This window comes from Tympanuchus pallidicinctus, unplaced genomic scaffold (genome assembly GCF_026119805.1).
Source record: "Tympanuchus pallidicinctus isolate F22 unplaced genomic scaffold, pur_lepc_1.0 scaffold3, whole genome shotgun sequence".
Classification (NCBI taxonomy): Eukaryota; Metazoa; Chordata; class Aves; order Galliformes; family Phasianidae; genus Tympanuchus; species Tympanuchus pallidicinctus.
The window spans coordinates 18,570,472-18,593,039 of NW_026294747.1; the positions used below are offsets into that span (position 1 = coordinate 18,570,472).

The 22,568-nt window shown below is 42.4% G+C and overlaps 1 protein-coding gene across 3 annotated transcripts in view; it reads left to right on the top strand.

The window, feature by feature from the left end:
* Window positions 1-22,568, top strand: part of LDLRAD3 (low density lipoprotein receptor class A domain containing 3) — a 197,580-nt gene that overhangs the window by 117,682 nt on the left and 57,330 nt on the right. For all 3 annotated transcript variants that reach the window (XM_052693333.1, XM_052693332.1, XM_052693331.1), the window contains exon 4: window positions 5,570-5,716. In XM_052693333.1, coding sequence (XP_052549293.1) covers window positions 5,570-5,716 — 147 coding nt within the window. The remainder of the gene's footprint in view (window positions 1-5,569; window positions 5,717-22,568) is intronic.

Consider the following 22,568-nt stretch of genomic DNA (forward strand, 5'->3'; position numbering starts at 1 on the left):
GGGATTAAAATTGTTCAAGGGGATTTAAGTTGTCAGATAATGGCTGGCAGGTGTCCTTTACTTGTGACAGATGCTTAGGTGATGTCACTGGTTTTGCAGCAGAGCAAGAAGGAGCTTGTCTTGTTCTTGGCTTCCCAAACCAGCCTGAACATACGCTGGGATGCTTTGTTTGAGTGATCTCAGAGGTATTAATGAAAGAGATGCAGAGTGAACTTAGTCCTCTGCAGCGTACTAATCTTTTATCTGCTGGAGCTGTTAATGGACAATCTTTTTATGCTGTGCATACTTGGATTCTGACTGGGACATTCCTCTTCAAAGCTGACTCCCCTTTTCATTTGAACAAGGGGTAAATTGTAGCAAAGATGTTGAATAACTCTGCTGTCACAGAGCTTTTGGGCGGCTGCTGGAGTCCTGAATGCAGCATTATCTCATAAGCATAAATAGCCAGCTCCGTTGGTTTCACTGCACTGAGTGTTAGGCCAAGTCTGTCTTATTTCCACCAGTGTTGCCTTGCTTACAATGTACCTTTATTGCCAGTGAAGATGCAGTGCTAAACTGAAATTTTTAGGCAAGGCATGACGCTTGGAGTTTCTTCATGCTTAGCTTTTGAATTTCTCTTCTGGCTGTATCAGCATTAGTAAACATCTGTAAAATAGATGTGGATTTGGTGAGTCGGATGCTTCATATCTGCATGAGGAAGTCTGAAAAGATGCATCTGTCCTCCCACCTCAATCCACAGAAGCAACTGGACCTGAATGTAAACATTTTTAAATATTAAATTTTAAATTTTAAAGTCTCTGAGGAAACAAAGTCTTGTGATGTCCTACCAGGCACTTTGCACTGCTTCTTTGTAAGTTGACTTAGGAGATAAAAGTGTTTGTTGAGAGTCTGCAGTAACAGATTTATACAGTATCCCAAGTCAGAAGGGACCCACTTTAAGTGGGATCATTAAGTCTGACTCTGGCTTCACATAGACCCACCCAAAATTCAGACCCTGTGTCTGTAGTTCCGAGGTCAATGCAGTGGAAATACGGTCTCGCAGCATTCTACCTGGTACACAGAAAAGTTTTTAAATCCTCCTGAAAACTTTTAAAATCCTCTGGTTTCTTCCACTATAAAAACAAAAGCACCTATGTTAACTAAAAATTTCTTTATCATATCTTTTGAAAAGATTCATACCATTAAGTCATGAATTGAGGTTTTAATCGTGAAAGGGAGAGTTAAATCACTGTCTTTATAGCTGTGAAGTTCTTTGTGGGTGAAAAGGTATGAGAGGTATGTCTTTCTGGTGCCATCTTGCTGCAAATTCCAGCTGCCGATCTGCTCTAGTTTCTCGTTCTCCTTTTGTGTTCACAGCATGTTGCAGATTTCAGTAGAGCAAGGACACCTTCCTGGTGCACTGGAATCAAAGCTGGTGTGGCTGTATGCCGGGTGGGAGGTAAGAAGGACAACAGGAGGCGTTCATTCATGTACGTCCTGAGTAGCCCTCGTGAGTAGCACTACAGCTACGCACCAGCCTGGATCTAAATCAATCTCCTCACATTTGGGAAATGTTGTACAGAGATCATTGACAGTATCCAGTGACAATTCCCACAAAAGGCATGAGAGGTTTGGCAGCCAAGAGTTTGTGCTCCATCCTTGGTGACAGATGCTCTTTGCAAAGAGGCTGAAGTTACGGACACTATGGGTGACCAAGTTTGAACTCCCGAGTGTCCTGTATTTCTTCCTTAAAAACTCCATTGCCAGAATGACTGGCTGTTCCCTCTGATCGTGTGTCCTGATACAGACACAGCAGTACTATCAGCAGCAATCTGTTCTGTAATGTGCAGTTCTCTGGAGAGCTTTCAGGTAGTTTTTTCTGTGAAAGGCATCCTAGCCCTGCGTTGTTACTACAGTGTGACGTGCTCAGTATGACATGTCCTTTTATTTATTTTTTCCTCTGATTCCTTTTTAGCGAGTATTAAATATTTAGATGCCAGCATTTTTGGAAGGGGCTGCTAAAACAGATTGGTTTCCTTTCTCGGTCCCCTTCAAAGTGAAACATGACTCCCTTTTTTATTCAGCCCAGATGGTGTGCTTTTTAAAGTGAGCAGTGTGTGGCGGTGAAAATGGACTGCTTCTTCTCCCTTCTCCCTTCACTTAACTGAACACATCCGTGCAGTTTGCGTTTGGGTTGAATTCAAAATTAGTCAGAGAGGCTGCAGGGTAAATATGTCAGCAATTGGAAAGGCGGCTCTGCCAGATTGAAGGAATTTCTGCCCTGCCAACAAGCAGTATAGCAAGTTGGCTGCACAAAATCTGACATCTGTACAGACTTCGTCAGGATACTGCTTGAATCCTTCAGAAAAATGGGTGATGGGACAGGTCCTTCTTGTGCCTGTAACACCGCTCTTCTCACATTCCCTTGCAGGGCAAGTGGCCACAGCAAGGGTTTCCTTGCAGCCCTGATGGCCCTCATATCAGATAGAGGAGGCTTACAAAGCAAAGGAAATGAAGTGGACTGTGCCATGTAAATGGTTCCATGTGTGGCATAGTTTTGACAGTTCCATACCCAGTGGTGGATTATTATTACTTTTTTTTCCAGAGGTGGAGTAATACACGTGACACGTTTCTAGGTGTGCTGACTGTGACTCTGAAATTGTGGTGTCTGTAACCTGCAGCTCTATTCCAGCAGCTGATGGGGGTCATATTTTAAGGGAAAGAGCTCTTCTTCCTTTGAAATAAGTATGAGTCAGAGTTCACTGTTCCCATTCTGCAGCAGAACTCGCACAGGTCTGTTGGCAACTTTATCTGCCCGTATCTTTTGTTTCCTGTTTGGTAAGAAGGTTAGTGCTACATCCTTACTTAGAAGAGCATTGAGGATAAATTTATTGTATGGCAAAGGAAATCCTATAAACAAACCGCTTGCTGGGTAACAAAATCTGATATCTGTTCTTGACATTTTCCTTCAATTCAGTAGAGTAGAAATACAGCCTTTATTCAAAACGGTTGTTAGAAGCATCAGGGACTTGATGGCTTTTTGAGGGCACTGTTTTTGAGTTTGTGCTTTTTGAGGCCTAAAACATTCATAAATGATTTGGCTCGATCCGAGCTTTTCATTATGGGTGCAAGAGATCCTGGTGGATGTTTTCAGGCAGATGCAGCCTGCCAGGAGCCAAGCCGGGGCCTCTCTGCGGAGGAGGTGCCGCAGTCCTTGGAAGTGCATCAGTTACTGCGTTGTCTGGGGAGCACCGCGATGCTCAGAGCAGGGAAGGCAGCTCCCTACTTGGGGCAAGTCTAGACCCCGTGTCTGTTCTTTGCTGGCACCTCGCCCGGGCCTGGAGGAGGCCTCGCTGAAGTGTTGACAGCAAGGTTTCATTCTGAGTAGGTGCAGCTTCTGTGTGAAAGTGGAACAGGCTGGGGGAGAGGTGCAGGCAGGAGGGCTGGACGAGAAGGTGGCAAAGAGCAGCAGCACAAATGAGAATGGCACCTTCTTCTGGTGGTATTGCCTCAACGTACTGCCTGAGTGCTTAGACTTTGAGAGAACTGAAACCTTGGTAATTCCTAGTTGTTGTATGATGCTTGCAGTATCATCATTTTGAAGCAGAGAGTTAATTTTAACCACGAGATTTAGATTGTTGTGGTTTATTTTCTTTCTTTTTTTTCTGAGGACTGTAGAGAAGGGATTATGGTCTGCTCTTGAAGCTTCTTGAGAAGCTCAAGAAGATGGCATATTGGCCATGCCTTGATTCTGCGGAGAACATCCGTATCACTGTTTCATATCTTGATCTGTTAAAGGCAAACATCAGTTTGTAGTGCAGGGGTCATCTTCCTCCTGTTGAAGGCAGCTCTGTTATGGGTGTGCTGCAGGCTGCTGCCTAACAGGAGGCTGTGCAATGTTGGCAACTTCTATGTGGCTGTTGGGAGGAGTGCTTTTTGGCTTGGCCGCCACTTATCAGACACAGGTCAGTGATATGAAGAATGATGTGATTGTGTCAAAGAGCTGGTTTAAGGAAAAAAAAACTAACTCACCCCACATTTGCAGACTGCAGAGCACTGCAGGACTTCGCAGAATCACAGAATCATAGAATTATAGGGGTTGGAAGGGACCTCCAGAGATCATAGAGTCCAACCTCCTGCCAAAGCAGGTTCCCTACAGCAGGTCGCACAAAAAAAAGTGATGCTTTCAGGCAGCAGTAGCTCAGGGACTGTTACTGACTGTATGTGCTCAGTGTTTCCTTGCAGCTCTCCTGGATGGCTGCTGGTAGTGGCACTTTCCCTAGGGATGGCAGCGTGGGCCTGGCACTGAGTTGTTCGCAGTGCGCAGCAAGAAGCTGCATCTTGCAAAACTGTTCTTCCTTGGTCGGAGGAGCACTGATGCAGGGAAGGAAACTGAGGTTTGAATGAAACCAGTAAAAGCATAGACTAAACAGCCAGCTAAATTGCCTGGGCTTGCTTTCTGTGAGCTGTCACTTCCTTTCTTGAAGGTGCTACCACACCATCCACACCTTGTGGATGTTGCACATGGCTCTACTGTCCAGCTGGTGGCTCAGGTTGCCACATCTGCCTCAGAAGTTACAGTTTCAACTTTGTTTCTGAATCATTTTATCTTCCAGCAGCTCAGGGCAAATTACCAAATTAAGGTAACCACTCTGTGCTGACAGACTCTTGAGCATCCCAGGAGAGTCAGATATTTGCCAGGAAAAAAAAAATTGAGAGGAAGCTTATTGTTTGGGATAGAAATGGGCATAAAAATACTTCCCAAAGCAATCCTGTCCTGCATCTTCTGAAACAATGATGTAAAACTTTGCAGCGTTATAAGGGAGCACTGACATCCCCTTCTTTATGCAGGAAGGTTTTTGTTTTTGGTTTTTGGGAGAATATGAACTTGGAGCATAACGCCTCAAACGAGGCAGAAAGATGGGAAATGAAACTTTTCTCTCATCCTCTGCCTCGTCTTGCAGCTTCCCACAGTGTGGTGGGTTGAGATTCCGTTTATCTTGCTGCTCCTGTGTTGGGAGCATCAGGCCCCCAAGCCCAACCTGTGTTTTAGACCCATGGTTGAATCTCTTTGCTTATTAAAATAATTGCCATTATCTGTCTTCCTTCCGTGAAGTGTACATTTCTGCAATACCTGTGTTCTGAAAACAGCGCACAGGCATGGAAGTGCAGTAGACGGAAATCACTGGCTAGAGCTCTTACAACCTTAAAAGCAAATGTATAGTTTGCCTTCTTACTGTTTTCTCAGTCTCCAATTTCCTCCTGCTAAACTATCTCCACACAGCAGATCTTAGTAACATTCTGTCTACTTTCCTTGCCTGGACAGGTGTGTGCCAGGGCACACAGCTGACACCAAGCATCACTATGTTTAGAACTTCATTGAAAAGCTAGTGTGAATTAGTCCACGTGCTACCTAGCTCCTAGCTGCAACAAGACAAATCTGCGAGCTAAATACCAGCCTGAAAGAAGCATGAGTGTATGGAGCTGAGTTCTTGTGGCCTTACCTATTTTACTTGTGTTTAGACCTCATGAAAGAGAGCGTTGCTTTTTTTTTAATATCCTGTAAACTTGTTTGTTGTTGTTGTTGCAGATAGCCAGCTGCTGCCTGGGAACAATTTCACAAATGAATGCAACATACCTGGAAACTTCATGTGCAGCAATGGGCGCTGTATCCCGGGGGCCTGGCAGTGTGATGGGCTGCCAGACTGCTTCGATGACAGCGATGAGAAGGAATGCCGTAAGTGACCATTGCTATGACCTCGGTGTGCCTGTTACCACAGGGCTTGTCTGGTAGTGTTAGTAGTGTGTTCTGTACGATGTGCTATGTAAGTCATGAAGCCACTGCCAATTTCTTGATTTCTCTGTTGTTAGAGAAGATAGGTCCCTTCCTATTATTTCACATCTTGAAGGTTCTTCTAATTGGCCAATTATAATTCAGCGCTTGGTAGCAGGTGCCTAAGTCCCAATGCACAGATGGGTAAAGTGAGACAGGCTTGACCTGTGGCTGTTGTAGTGAGAGACTGATGCTTTGTGTGATTGCAGGGATCCTGCGTACCCTGACTCAACATACAGGCCTCTGTAATAAAGGCCTTAACATCCCCACAACCTTCACTCTAGTCATTTTTGTTTCAATATTTTAAACTATATCTTGCTGCTTGTTTTCCTCTTCTGTCAAATTGTAATTCTGAGTCTTTTGAAACTTAAACAGTAACTTTCTGGAAAAGAAACAGTGAATTGGCTAATAATGTTTACATGTCTTAATCCTCCCTACAGCACTGCTCTTCTAGGGAGCTTAGGAAGGCTATCTCCTCCTTTGTGATGGCATGCTTTTGTTAGCATTAAGTAAGTTTTAGTTAATGTTATCCAACCTTTAGTTAACAAGAAGCTTTCTAGGCTACATAGTATGCAGGCAGCAGGGCCACAAACTTCACATCCTTCTGAAGTGTCTGAGAACTTTCTGATAACTGAGTGATTTTTGCCCAGCAAATGTTTCTTTTTTATGTAAGTGCTTTGTAGAGATTTTATTCGTCTTAAAGCTCTTTATGAGAATACCTTACCTTTCCCAGGACACTTCAAGGACATTGCTAACCTCACTTGTGGAGTAGAACAAAGAATAAAAGAATATCTTCTTAAATTCATTGGCTAAAAGTAACATGTTTAGTTAAATGCTTGTTTCTTTAACTTTATGCATCGTCTTTAATCCAGTTTTCTATTCCTTTTAAAATAGTGGGGGCTTTAATAACTGTGCTGTGGAAATCCATGTGCATAGTTCTGCTTTAAGCAAGTGAGCTTTTTTCCTACTTTTAAGGCCTTAAATGTAACCGTACAAAACATCTGATCCATTGTAGTCTTTATAAAAGCATTGAGCTCATGTTGTAGCACTGAAGCCAAGTTAATTTGTTGGTGTTGTTGTAAGGACTGATCAGTTGTGCTCGTCTGTTTAAGCCTTGGTAGAATTGCTATTGGTGGGAGTTTGGACAAGAGTAAAAGATGTCCGAAGTTCAGTATGCATTTTCCAGTCAAATGTGTGGAAAAAAGGAGCTGTGTGACTTGCAAGTTCCTGGTTACCTAGCTCTTGAGTATGCAACTGGAATTTCTCGTGGTGTTCAGTCATGGCTTCTTAAAATGAGCTGAATGGAGATATTTCTCTGTATTTACAAGGCACAGAGACAGAGTTTCTGTGTATTTTCTGAGAATGTTGCCATCCTCTGCCTTGCATGAATTTCGCTTCCACTTGTTAGACTAGAAAATTGTAACAAAGGTTTTCATTAATCTTATGGACAGGTGTTGGTTTTTGTTTTTTTTTTTAATGAAGTAATGAAGACTGGGCTGAACATTTGCTCATAAATCATGAACAGGAAGATGTGCTGCTTGACTGTATTGAGAAGCTTCCTTATCAAAACCAGTTGGATATAGTGAACTGTAGGCAATAATGAGTATAGTAGCTGACAATAAAATATAAAAAGCTGCAAAATGTCAGTTTGTAGAAGTTATTCTTGTCATAACAGACTTGAAGACAACGGGGAGAGCAAGGGAGTCATATCCTGTGCTGGCTTGCTGTTAACAGGTCAGATAATCCAAAACAGAATGGAAATAGAGCTCGTTTGAGTATCCAAACAAAAAATTAATACTCATGCAAACAAGGTTCTGTAATATGTCTAGAGAGCTTCAAACTGCCTGTTTTGCATCTCCCTCCTATTTATTTCAGTAGAGAACTTTTAACTCTCTGTGCTCCTAGTGGACAAACCACTGCATTTGCACTCCATGCAGGTGCTCGAGGCGTGTGTTTGTGTGTTTGTGTCAGTAATCACAAAGCCAGTGGTGAAAAAGAGCCTGCATGCTGTGCTCATTAAAACCCGCACCAGTGGAGGTGACCCACTGTCACAACTGATGGCTGGCTGAACGCACCAGCCACTGCCTCTCTGTGTTCGTGTTCATTGTTTAGTCTGCATAAATGTTCAGCAAGCCTCAGTGTATGTCAGAGGTTGCCATTTTTTCTGCATGGAAGAATTCAGTGCTTCACCTTTGCTTCATCTGCACTTTCATGTCAGACGCCATTTTGTCAGACTGCCCCTCTGCTGCCACCTGTCACATGGCAGCAAAATGTAATGGAATATTGGTGGGAAGGTTCAACCTGTACTGCCATACCCCCAACAGCTGCCTTTGATGTCACAAGGCAGTGTAATGAAATAGGAAGCATTACTTTCAGACCAGCCCTTGTATATTTGTTGATAAAGACATACAGTATATACAGGTTGAAAAATAAAAAAAAAAAGTTTGTTTTGCTCTTTTGATTAGTTTTGAAAATGGGCCTACTCTTCTGAGGTACTGTTATATCTGTCACCAGCTAGTCATTTATGTCAGAAGAAAGTGATGAAAATTTGGTTTGGCTTAACAGCCCTGAAATGGTGAAACAGTTTCAAGGTCAGATCCAAGGCATGGAAAGGCAACCCTAGCATTTTGTCTGGGAAGTGTGAAGGAGGAAGGAAAAGTCACTTATTTGCCCCTTCCAGCTTGTGGCAATCTGTAAAGACAAGCTTATGGATTAATTGAGGCTGTAAAGGACTTTGGTTATCATTTGGTGCAGCTGCCTGCTCAAATCGGGATGAGCTGAGATCAGGGCTGCTCAGGATCTTCTCTGGTCAAGTGTTGAGTACCCCTGAGGATGGATTGCTCACAGCCTCACTGGACACCTGCTCCAGTATTTGAGTATCTGCTCTGCAATCCCTTTCCAGTGATTGAAGCTGAACCAAAGAGCTTTTAAAGATGTGCAGTGTAATTAATGTCTGGGTCTGCTCACCTTACTGTGTGGGAGAAAGGGATGTAGGAGCCCAGGAACTGATCCTCTTGGGTGCAGAAACAGCGGTGGAAAAGTGAGAACAGCTGACGCTCCAGATGTGCGTTGTGTCGCTGCACCAGCAGCACTGTTCTGGTGTCAGGTTCTGTAAGGGAGGGCAGCTGTGCTTGGATGTGTTGTTAGAGCATGACAAGGCTTGACAGTGTGCGTGGGGTGTGTATGTACATGTTTTTTATTTATTATTTTTGGCTAAGCTTTGTTACCTTCCTCCTTTCAGAACAAGGCTCTGCTTACTAAAGCTTACCTTGCAGCAAAATCAGCATCCTTTGTTTTCTGCTGTGATGTTGCTTCGCATTAGCTGAGCTGTTGAGAGTGGAGACAAAGCTGTATGAGTTCTTTCAGCAGTGTGAGATGGCTGAGTTCCCAGTGTGTTACTACCCTAAGCCGTGTAAGCTGCTTTGTCTGCAATTCCTCATCGACTAACTAGTTCACATTTAAAGGCTTTCACCTTGCCTTAGAGTGTTTTGTGTGATTACTGAATTCAGATGGTGCTGCAGACTAGTGTCTTTGTGAAGGCAATGTGCTCTGTTTTGGCATGCCCACAGAGGAAGTTTCACACGTGTGCCATCAGGTGCAAAGTCTTTCCCTTTTGTGTTGCCTTATGGTTAAATGTGGATGTCCAGTAATATCTGATGAGTTCTGTACTATTTCATTCTCTCTGTTACCCTTAAAAAATGGAAACGTGCAGCTCAGATGTTCTGCTTTTTGTTTTCTGCTGCCCATGTGTGGAAAGCTATGAGGAGCCCACATGTGCTGCTCTGGCTGTGAGGAGGAAGTGAGATGCAAGAGCAGAATGATCTGCACGTTGCCCATTCACGTTTCCTTTTTCCTCTGTTCCTTTTTCCTTTTTCTGTCTTCTGCTTTGGAAGGCCATCTCTCTTAACCACATCACTTTCTTTGTCTTCTGCATCTGCCAGAATTCATACCATCTGTTGCATTCCTGGCTTCCTCTCTGCTCTGACCTGTGAGCAATTTAACACTTCCCATGCCAGCTGTCTGTATGCTATTTGGCACACAGAAGGTTTCCTGTAGTCTCGCCTTATGTCATGGTGATGCGGCAACAGAAAGATGTTATCTGAGCAGGAGGGTAGAGAAAAGGTGTAAGAGAGGGAAGAAGCTGATGCTGGGACTTCCGTTGCTGCAGATGAGAAGTGATTTTCCTTGAAGAAGAGCGTCTCCTTGGCTTTTCTTCCAGACTACTAACTGAGCTTGGAAAGTAATTAATTGACCACTGCACTCAGTAGTGCAAGTAACTTGCTATCTTCAGTGCATCTCCCAAAACGGAGAACAGTTTTGTTACTCATTCCCTCTGGCTCTGCTGATTCTCATCAGCTGGATTGCTAATCAGCCTGTGAACTCAGGTATGGGTCACGCAGTTCGCTTTTGAACACCTGTGGGCTTTTAACTACTGCTACTACTGGTCTTTAGCTCTGTAGATGATTTATAAAGGTAGTTGAGGTTCCTCTTGAGAAGTGCAGAGCCTTTTTAGCAGTGTGACTTTTCTGTGGAGCCTACAGCTGTTGATTGCATAGCTCCTGGGTCCTGCTCTGGTTATACACAGGGTGTACCTATATGTGGGGTGTGTGTTGCTTGCAGCCAGCAGGATGGAAGCTGTGTGCTGTCAGCCACTCTGCATTCTCAGTCTGTTAGCAGGTGTAGGGTTAGGAAAATAACACAAAAGAGAAATATGTTAAGATGTTTCAAAATATTTTGAGGTAAATAGATTATCTTTAATACTGACCTTTATACCTACCTGCTGAAATATTGCATTAGGGCCAAGTCCAGAAAGATTCACTCATGGAGGTTTAAGAGTACAATGATGTTCTTAGTTAAGCTCCTAATGTCATCTTTGTTTCCTTTTTTCTTTGTGCGTTTGTACATCTTTGTATTAGATTATTGCAGAAAGAACAATGTGAACACTGAAAATGGCTTTTGTCAGCTAATGAGCAACAGCAAGTGAAGAGATGGCATGTTGCTGCCTTTGTCAGCTAACGAGCAGCAGATGGTACAGATTCAGAGCATGGCACATCATCCGTGCTAAGTGCCTGGCATGACAGCAGCCAGAATGAGATAGGTAGCAAATACCCAGAAGTCTGGATTTTCCCTCATCGCTCTTCTGAGAGCCATTTCCTACAGGTCAAGATAGTGCATTCAGCTACGTGCCAGTAGTGGCACACAGTGAGTACAGTCACTGGCTGTGTTAGTCCAGGGGCATAAGCTGTGGGCTTGAAAAAAATGTTTTGTGAGGATAGCCTTGAGGCAGTGTGTTCTTGTGGCAGGAGCTTAAGTAGCTCGTTTCTGGTGCCAGTCATTGCTGTTTCTCATTCAAAGCAAATATAAAGGAAAAGCAGGTTTTTCACTCAGTCATAAAAGCAATGTACTGGGGAATGGCTGAGCAACAAGGCATCATTGGTGCTTGTAAGAAATATGCTCCCAGCACACTGCTCTGCACGAAAGAGCAAGAGATGGCCTCTGTAGAAAATCTGGAGCTGCAATACTAAAAACCTTGGATTATCACTGTTCAGCAGCAACAGATCTTGCTCTGATTGTCCTTCAGTCAGCTAGAGTCCTTATATGCAACTCTCCTCCGTGGGAGAGAATTTCTTCTTTAAATGAAGTGCATTGTGAAAACATTGAATTTTAACTAGCATTGTCCTGCAGACATTGAAGCCACCTGCCAAGCAAGCTTCCACTGAGGGTCAGCTTAGTTTCTCACCTGATTGCAGTACACCTGGCTCTTCAGACAGGTGCTTGCAGGAACCCTTTGCAGTCAGGATGGATGTTTGCAGTTCTGGCTTGCACTTAGCATGGTGTGGTCAGCCAAGCTTCTGTGGAGCTCTACACCAGCAAGCTGACTTTCATAGCCCGGAAGGCTGCAACTCACATTAGGACAATCTGGGAAGCCAATTCAGTCCAGGTGCCTCGTACATCTGGTAGGAACCTTTCTGGCTCTGCATCAGGGAGCTGGTGCTCTTAGGGAACATGCTGAAGCCCTGGTGGCTTTCCACCTATTGGAGACAAATAGGCCTGGCAACTCCTAGATGTGGCAGGTTGCAAGCTGTAGTACAAAGATGAAGGACTAAGAGAACTTGAATTTTTATCTTTAGTCCAGTTCCTCTAAAAAATAAAGTGAACTTGGGGGGAAACATAGCACTGCAGTTACTTTTCACTGCTGATCTGTTGGCATGTTAATCCTTTATTTCTTCTTTCCTTCTGTGTCTCTTAACCATGTTCTCTCTCATGTAGAATTTGAGTTGTGTATCCGTATCTAGTGAAAATGCCCTATTTTTTTTTTTTTACATTCCTTTTTCTGCATTCTCTTTCTTGGATATGTTTTTGGTTCCATGTATTCTGTATAAATGCATGGAGCATTTTAGATAAATGTCTGACATCTTCTGCTGTTGCCAGGAGGTAGAGCGAGGGGATGGGACGCACGGCACAGAGAAACTTGCATAATTGATAAGTGTTTGTGTATCTGCACGCTTGCACTTGTTCCTCACTGACCTTGTATTGGTGAGGAATTAGACTGGATTAGCAATGTATCGTAGTTTGAATATACTGACCACTGTAACCTCTTTTAAGTTTCCCCAAGGTTTCCTGTACATTTTTGCTCTGCCTCTAATTTAAAAACCACCTATGAGACAAATGTTTACTGCTCCCTCTGGTGTTCACTTCCAACAGGTTTTACTGCTCAGCGTGTTTAAGAGTGGAGTCTCTGCAGGAAGGTGTTTGTAACAAACAATTACACGCAGTTGTGGGTGAGATATTAAAAAGTCTTTTCATAAAGATTTTAAATAAAACCCACACTGCACAATTAACAACCAGGCTTTCCTGAAGCATGTTTTGAATCTGTTCCTGTGCTCTAAAACCTTTTCAATCGGAAAACTGAAACTCTTGTAGAACAAAGGCAAGTTCATTCAGTTTTCATCTTCAAACTGGTACTTTGGTTATACGTTCACTGAGTTAGTTATATCCAGTTTCAAGAAAAAAGTAGTAGTTTATCAGGAACTGTAGGTATTAAAAGCTTAATGATGTCAGAATGGTGAAGGTTTTTTTTTTTTAAAAAAAAGGAAGGAGTGTACTGAACCTGATGAAGTTGCTCTGTCATTTGAGAAACCCTTTAGTGGGAGCCTGATGCAGTAGGGACAGTAGGAAGATGGAGAATCGAGTAGGGACTGTGCCAGCATAAAACCCATGTTACACGTTTGGAAGCCTCGGTGAGGACAGATAGACTCCTTGTCCTTCATTCTTTGCTGATGTAGGGTGGATTTCAGAAGAGTGCCATTAGATTTATTTATTTGTTTGTTTGTTGCTGCTCATTGCTTAAAAAAATGTTTTGTGGGGTTTGCCCTTGAGATTAGGAGCATTCTTCTGCTCTGTTCTATAGGAAGATTACAAACTGGAATTATGTTAAGGCACATTATGTATTTACGTGTTTTTCCTGCATAAATCACAAAATGAAAGAGGGAGAAATGGATCAAATCCACTAATAAATTATTCTTGACCCAAATCTTTCTGATGACAGTCTGAATTTAGATGTTTGTCTTCACCTCTCCTTAGACTTTGCTGTGAATTCATGACTGTACGTTGCTAAGAATAAGTAACCAGATTTACTAGCTGCTTTAAAAGACAGAGAGGAAAGGTCCTGTAGAGACAGCATGTTGTGCGATCTCCATAAGCTATTTAATGACTGCTTATTACCATAGTACAATTATTACAGCTGCAGTTGTTTTGCTTGGGTTTAGCCACTCAGCAGAGTCAGTCTGATGAATTGCTTTCATGTACAGGAACAAAGGGTACAAAATAACTCTGGCTGCTATCCTTTTAAATACCAGGCTTTAGGGCTCAACAGTCAGAGCTCAGTGCTCTGAAGAGTGGGATGCAGCCTTTTGTTAATAAGAAATGTTTCCCCAGTTCGGAAGTAACATCAGTAAGCTCTAGGGATTGTCTGAACCAGCTGAAATCTCCTAGAAATACAGCAGCAGATCCAGACTCACAAGTAGTACTAAACCTACCCATCTGTAAAGATTATTGCCTTTACATTGTTTAATATATCATAGAATCATGCAATCTTTTGAGTTAAAAGGGACCTTGAAAGGTCATCTAATTCAACTCCCCTGCAGTGAACAGGGACACCTACACTATTTCAGGTGCTCACTGCCCCATCCATCCTGACTTTGAATATCTCCAAGGACAGGGCTTCTACCACATCTCTGGGCAACATGTGCCAATGCCTCACCACTCCTATTTTAAAAAGCTTCTTCCTTATGTTCAATCTAAATCTCCGCACTTATGGTTTGAAACCATTTCCCCTTGTCCTGTCACAGCAGAACCTGCTAAAGTCTGTCTACTTCTTTCTTATAACCCCCCTTTAGATAAGAAAATCAGCTCACCTCAGAGCCTTCTCTTCTCCAGCCTTTGTTATCCTTTATGCCCCTTGCCAAGTCCTGTTCCAGTTGGGCCTTGGTCTTCCCGATGCCATTCCTAAGTCTGGCAGCATCTCCATACTCCTCCTGGGTTTCCTGTGCCTGCTTCCACTGCCTGTACACTTTCTTGCTCTCCAGTTTGACCAGCAGGTCTCAGTTCAGCTATGCTGGTCTCATGTCTTCCTTTCATGACTTACTATATCTGGGGATAGAGAGTTCTCGTGCCCTAAGGAAAGCTTCCATACAGATCTGATGGCTCTGCTCTGCTCCCTTGTTGTAAAGAGTGTTTTATCAAAGTTTATCACATTTTATAAAAGATAGATAAGTAATCAATACTTACAAGTGAGTGATTTAGTAACCTGCCACTTACAAAAGTGGAACATCAGCATGACAATTACTTTGCCACTTGAGGATTTTATCTTAAGATTCTAACACAAGAAGTACTAGAGCTCCGCTTATGCTCTTTAGTTCTAACCTCTATCTACTGCTTCAGGTTGTGTGGAGTGGCTGTGTCATGGCTCATGGTACTAACCAGAGGCTGAGGTGGCTGTGACCTTCAGGCATTGCCTGTATGCAGTGTGGAGATGATGACAAGCCTCTGCTGTAGATAAATGACTCCAGAGGCAGCTGAAGGGTTGATCTATGTTTGTGAGGTAGCAAGCAAATGTGCTCTGCAGTCACTTGGTGAGTGTGAAGGTAGATGACATAAGAAATGAAGGCATGAAGATAACTATAAAAGCCGTGTATTAAAATAAGTAATATGACTACAGAAACATCACGACTTCAGAACTCTGTGTTCCTGCTAAAAGCTGTGGGAAATTGTGGAAGAATTAAGCTATCTTTTTTTCTTCTTCTCCCTTCCGGAGTATGATCTGGGAATTTAACTTTCCATATAGGCAGGACTAACAGTACCATTGTGGTCTACTTCCTTACATTACACCTCAGTCTAGTGCATTCCAAATGCCTGTGAGGAATGCACGATTCTGTAATGAAATCTGTAAATAGGTAATTCTTTTCTTGGCTACTTTTTTTCTGGAAAATGTAGAATGAGAAAATCTAGCAACAGAGCCAGAACAAAGGAAAGGAGAAACATTCTACCAGAGCTTGCAAACTGTAAGGCTCATACCAATAAAAATCTGCAGTCAAAGTAGATTTTGTGTATTTATGTTAATGCAGTGTTGCTGTGTACTAAATTTCCAGCTGCCAGATGTTACATGCACAGCAATCTTACAAAGTTGTATGAAAACAATCTTCAGTGGCCCAGTTCTTATTTACAAACCATTCATTTGTGTAAAAGGCTAATGAAATTAACAAATCTTTTTTTTTTTTCCTGTAACAAGTAGAACTTATAGCAGAAAATTAGGAATTCCTCTATAAAAGTATGCATTTGCTTAGAAGACCTCTGTCGTGAGGTTACTGAATGGTTTTAAGTATCCTTGTTTTTCTCACTGCTTCCTTTTTCTCCTGGTTATCCTAGCATATTCACTGCTTGATGCTGCAGCACGCCACCTACAAATAACAGTCAAATACACCTCCAGATTCCTATGAACCTGGGAAAAACTCCTGAAATTACAGGAAGGAAACCCAAGCTACTATGCAAGCCTAACTTCAGAGGCTAATCACAAGTTCTGCTGCACCTTTGCCTGCAACTATATGATGCTGCCACTGCTTAGCTTCCACTGTGTTGAAGGTCTATCAGGCCCTGCATGGTTATTACTTGCCTCTGTGTTATCTGTCTTCCAGCAGCAGAGTTTGTAATAGCAAAGTCTGACTTGTGAGATGTTAGCAAATCTCTGAAAGCCGAAAGCAAACCTTGATCTCCCAGCCTGTGATATGTTCCCAATGTAAAACTGACTGTGCCATGAAATTGTTACTGTTTTGTGGACATTTATTTTTCACTCAAGCAAAGCATTCTTTCTGGAGCTACTTGTAGGTAATATAACCCCAAGAATCCAGCCTGTACTGCAGGACTCATGAGAAGTGAAGCAGAGATGGAAGGTTGCTGCTGAAATCTCTCACCAGCTACCTTATAGTGTACTTCCACTGATGCAACTAGTAAGCAATTGAATGTTGAGGTTTTGCTGGCACTCGTGCAGAGTAAGGGGGGCAGGAGCAGAGACATATTTCAGCTTGGAGTTACTGTATAGAAACTGAGCTGGGAAGGGAGAATCACCCATCTATGACAAATGGTATTTTAGTTGCTATTTGCACATGCTGTTCTCAGGGTTATAAAAACAGCTTGGAATGCCAGTTGGCCAGCAGAACCACTGGAAGACCAGCTCTAGTAGGTTTGTATCAAGTTTCTTAGGGAGGTGACAAACATCAGAATTTTTAAACAGAACTTTAACGGGACATTAAACAGTGCATGAAATGAGCATCTGCATTAATTGAGAAGATGCTGTAAACCAGCTGCTAATCTTTTCGTCACTTACTCAAATGGCTCACAGATTTGGACTATCAAACTAGAATTAACTCTTATTTTCACTCATGATTAAGCAACCAAATACTTAGAGTAGCTGTAATACAGTTTATAATGATGTGACCATAGTGAAGTTCTCATTTTAAGCTCAATTACAGAAATTTACACATGAGTAAAGACAAGTGCAATATCCCTAACATTTGATGGCTTTTTATGCAAGGAGATCAAGAGGGTTTGTGGTGCTAATTACTTAATCCTATTGACAGTCTCCTCTAGGTGGATGTCAGTAGGTAGGCCGACTGGAGAGCCTGGAACTGGGACAGGTTTAAGTCATGGATGCAATCAGTGGCAGCATGCAGTGCAGATCAGGTAGCTATTTACAGAGGGAGTGAGGGACTGAAATCCTTGGCACACCAATACCCTCATCAGGAGGGTTCCCCTGCTGCTGGATTCCCTTAGTGCTTTCTGTCCTGCTTATGTGAATCCTGAATAATAAGTTTGGAGATGGCTGAATTCAGTCAGTGTAACAACTGACCTAGAACTTGTGCTTTGAATGAAATTATTGTTCATTTTGCTTTTATCTAAAAAGTAGTGACCTCTAAAATACTTCTTTTAGTGAGAAATCACTTTGCTGAATGGATATAGATCAAGGTTTTTGCCTACACTTTCTTCTAGTGTCTCATCTACTTTCTGACAATTTTGTAGATGGTTATTTAGACTTCTAGACCACTGAAGATTACTTTGAGGAAAGATAACTTTAGTCTTTGACAAAAGTGAAGGCTATTGTCTCCTCAGTACTCTGCCTCTGAAGTGTCTTCTCTTCCCACATGAAAACTCATTAAGTTAGATGCTTTTGTCTTCAACTGGAGAACAGGCATAGCAGATGATTGTGTGAAAACAAAATGCTAGCCCATACTGAAGAAGTTTTGTTGTAACCTTCTAGTCACATTTAAAGATCTTCTAGTGAAGTCAGGCATGTCAGAATTGCTTTTGTAAAAGGCTATTCATATATACAGTGTGTGATTTTATATAGTATATGCTAAATCTGTTTTTTTTCCCCTACTGTTCATCATATTGCTGAGAAATAAAACAGATTACAACTTTTGAAAAATACTTCTGTTTCACACTTTATGCCCTAAAGATAGTAAAAAAAAAAATCTATTAATACTGTAGAACTGTGCCTGCAAGCTGTTAAATCTGTGGAAAGTACAGCTGGTCCTGAGTGGAAGTTACTAATTTTTTTTTTTTTTTTAAGATCCTTAGAGGAAGGGAGTGAGAGGATTGATTTCTGCATAGCATAAGGAGTGAGTTCACACACTTGCATACCTAACTGCCAAAACAGTTCTCTTGAACTTAAGCAAATAAGTCTGGGGGGAGTATATGGCAAGCTTATACTGTAGCCAGAAGTTCTCTGTGAGCATCTTAGCCCTGTTATTTGCATCTGAATTCCAAGTGAAGAGGAGAGCTTTGTAGTGAAGAGCAGAGTTCCTGTATTTAGAAAAGCCAGAGGACTTCATCCTGATCCTGTGTGTGGCGATTCACTGCCACCTTTTTGCCTAAATACTGTGGGAATTCCATTTTTTCAATGTAAATACAGTTTCATAATAATGTTTCACTCCTGCGTTTGGGGTGTTTTGAAGAGTGTGGCCAGCAGTCTGAGGGAGGTGATCTTCCTTCTCTACTCTGCCATAAGGCCACATCTAGAATACTAGATACAGAATACTGTATCTAGTTCTGGGCTTTCCAGTTCAAAAAAGACAGGGATCACCTAGAAGTAGTCCAGCAGAGGGCCACAAAGGTGATAAAGGTCGTGGAGCATCTCCTGTATGAAGACAGGCTTAGTAACCTGGATCTGTTCAGGCTGGGGAAAAGAAGACTGAGGGGAGATCTGAGTAATGGTTACAAATATCTAAGGGGAGGTAGGAGACAAATGGATGAGGCCAGGCTCTTCTTGTTGGTGTGTAGCATTAGAACAAGGAACAGCAGCCTAAAATTTGAACATAGGAAGTTCCATACTAACATGTGGAAGAACTTCCTTATGGTAAGGGTGATGGAGCCCTGGAACAGGTTGCCCAAAGAGGTTGTGGAGTCTCCTTCTATGGAGATATTCAAGACCCATTTGGATGCCAACCTGTTGTAGGGTGCCTGCTTTAGCTTAGCGGGGAGGTTGGACTCGATGACCTGTGGAAGTCCCTTCCAACCCCCGATGTTCTGTGATTTCTTCTGCCATGACTAGGTAACAGATGAGGAGCAGGAATGCATTGAATCTATACTTTTCCACCACAGGTTTGCAGATTGGTTGAATGTCCTTTAGGGTGCTTTAATACTTGCTATAGTTCTGCAACTGATTTACTATCTGAATCCAAACTGGATCTGCTGTTTGAGTAACATTTCTGTAGACGCAGTTTGGTAAGTTGCTGTGTGATTTCTTGTCGTTTTCTGAGTGTGGCCTTTAGTTCTTCCCCCTTCCACCCAGTGTGTGGTCTCTCCATTGCTTAGGTTCTGGAGTCCTGGGCTAGAGAGGACTTGCCAATTCCTTTTAAAATAACCAACTTTTCCCTTCCCTTTCCCTTGGTGGATTGTACTAGCAAGGCCAAATGAGGTCAGATGATCCACAGGCGTCTGTTTCGTTTTTTATTGCTCTTCAGCCATCTCCTGATATCCAAGTAATTTTTTTATTATCCTGAACCCCATTTCAGCCAAGTGTGACAGAAGGATATAGACTGGAAAGATAATGATGTCCTTGACAGCTTCTCAAGACTGAAGTTACTGAATGAGCCAAACAAGCAACTTCTTTTAAATAAATGGGAGTCTTTTCATGTACAGATCCACTTGAAAAATTCAGGCCTGTGCAACAGAAGACACAGTGATGCAAAAAGAAGAGGAAAGCCTTTATCATAGCAGTCATGTAACAGGAGTAGGAACTACAGAAATGTTGTGAATAGTGCAGCAAATGTCTTGAATCTGCCACAGGCAGTCATGAACCAGGTCTGTTACTTGTGAAAGGGCCGAGGACCTGAAGAAAATGGATAGTCTCATTACGTTAAGGGTATTTCCAGAGATCACTGCAGAATGGGAAGGTGCATTTTTGCTCAGGAAGAAATGACTGTGTTTTCCACAGGAACTTTGTGAGAAATGATCAAACAACACTTGCCTGAAAACCTCAGGAAAACTTTGCCAGGGGACAGAAGGGATGTCAAGTTGGAAATAGAGCAGAAATTCCGTAATGAGGGTCTCAAGAATTGGAGTATGTGGCTTGGATTAAGCTATTATTAATTCCTCATTTTTCTTCTGTGTTTATTTACAGCATATGAAAAATTTCGTATTTGGAATTGGAACTTAGAAAATAGAGTTCTATTTGGGAGCAAGGTCTGTGCCAACTAAACTGCTAGCTGTGTGGATAGTGAGTCACTGTGGGATTTGAAACATTCCTTTATCTTTTCAGGGTATCCACTGTGAATGTGAATTTGGGTTGGGATTGGTTGGTGCCTGTATTATTATGCCTATAGCAAGTATGCAGGACTGCATTTGGATTTTGTTTGCTGTTTTTTCCTTCCTTCAAGAGTAAATAAATCAACATTTTAAAAAAGAGATGTATAAATCCTGTTCTCTGTCTGGTGTTCCAAGAGGAGGAGGAGGTATGAAAAGGTCTAAGAGGAAAGTTTTCAATTAAACTATGTGTAATTGTCCAAGCACTACTTGCGTTAAACCATGTCCCTAATGGTCTCTCCCTCTTTTTGATGGGGTATCAGGATGTTTTGGATAAACTAAAAAAAGCATTTTCCAGAAGTTTGACTTTTTTTTGTGATCAGTCTAGCTCCTTTCTCTTCTAGATGTCATGAAGCATTAAATACTGCTTATGATTGGACAGTGGTAGCTCAGGTGCTTTGGGCCCTCTTGTCTTATGGACAAGGACCCAGCTGCAGTGGCTGAGGAGCGTGTTGGTCATTCCTGAAATTGAGCTGCTGCCGTGTTTGCCACCACTTGGAGCTGTGATCAGAAAAGTTCAGGGATTTGTGCCATTCAAAGTGCCAGAAGCTCCAGTTTTGCAATTCGTAGTCTGAGGTCTCTCTGGAAGAGTAAGGCTGTGCTGAGAGGTTATCCATATTTAGAAATTGTAGAAGGACATAATTCTGAAACCTTAATCTGAGTAGATCTTCAGCGATGATAAAGGGTAGTTGAACGGCTGGCCAGAAACTTTATAGTCTCCAAATCACAGGAACCACAGAACATTCTGAATTGGATGGGACCCACCAGGTTCATTGAGTCTAATTCCTGGCTCCATCCAGAACCACCCAAAATTCAAACTCTTTGTCTGAGAACCTTGTCCAAAGTCTTCTTGAAGTCCAGCAGCTTGGGGCCATGACTACTGCCCTGGGGAGCCTGTTCCAGCCTCTGGTGAAGAACCTTTCCCTAACCCCCAACCTGACCCTTCCTGACACAGCTCCATGCTGTTCCCTGGGGCCCCATCACTCATCAGAGAGCAGAGCTGTGCCCATCCACTCCTGTGAGGAGCTGCAATCGCCAGCTCTAGGTCGAACAGACCCTGGGAAGTCTTAAGAATTGGGCATCTCTTTGTGTCTAAGTGTTATGGCCATGCTTTCTCAGCAGCAGTTTGGCTGGCTGGTGTGTCAAATGCTAATATGCAAATGCTAATATAGACTTCTTGCTTTGGTGACAGTTGTGGAATTTGTTCTTGGAGCATTTATTTTGGTGTTTTTGTTTAAAGACTTAGGGTATGGCACTGCATCAGACCTTGTGCTTAAACTGAATTATTTAGCTGAAATCAGTCTGCATCAAAACTCCAGCACAGAAGTTTCTCTTTGAAGTTTTGTTAAGAATTAAGGGTCTCAGGTGTCTTGGCTGTGGTTTTGCACTGCCGGTGTTGTTGAGCATAGGAGCTACTTCAGGGTAATTTATCAACCTGTTTTTCTACAAAGTAATGGTTCACATTTTCTTTCCAAGTGAACCTTGGATTCTCTTCAGAAAATGTGGTAGGTGAATACATCAGTGATACATCCTACTTAACTGAAAACTACTGGTATAATAAAAATAAATAACAGTTAAAAATGCGGGAGAGGAAATTGCAGGAATTTATATGGGAGGATACTAAATCAAGCGTGAGTTACAATTGCTGTGGTTTAAGGCTGTCCCTTTCACATTAGTGCTCATGCTTTTTGTCCCCATTTGGTTTGTGTATAATATATATATATATTTTTTCCCCCCTGTATTTCTTCTGTTGTCCCTGACTTTGTCCTGGCCTCATAAAACTGTCCATTTTGGTGTATTAATCCACATGGCTACGTAGAAAGACTGCCTGCTACTGTGATATCCAGATCTATCAACATCTCAAAACCCAGGAGCTGCAAACGCATCTTCTATGTTTGGTATAAAGGAGGGAGAGAAGGAGCAGTTCACTCCAAAGTCCTTCAGTTAGCTGGCTTCTTTTCTGTTGTTCTCCTGTAAGTGGTCCACAGATGGCATTATGGCGTGCTGGCGATGTTCCATGCTCACCTCCCTGCAGTCAGCCAGGCTTCTGTTTTCAGGGGACTTCCTAGTCCATGATGCATCGCAGAAAATGAAGTCATGCTAAACTGAGGGGAAAAAAAAAAAAGAGGGACAAACAAGCAAACAGCTAAATTAATTCTGGGCTGATGATAGCACAAGACTGAATTGGCACTTGCCTTGAGCAATGTAGTGGAAGCATCTGCATTACTCTAGCTGAGGGCAGCGTTCTCTTCTCCCTGCCATGAAGAGTTGCTGTGCAGTGAAGTAAAAAAAAACAGGAAGTACTTGGGATCAAATGAGATTCTATAATCGCTTCTTAACCACATTTTGATGTTATTGTTAGTATTTAGTGTTATGAATGGCTATGTGAGTGCTGTGA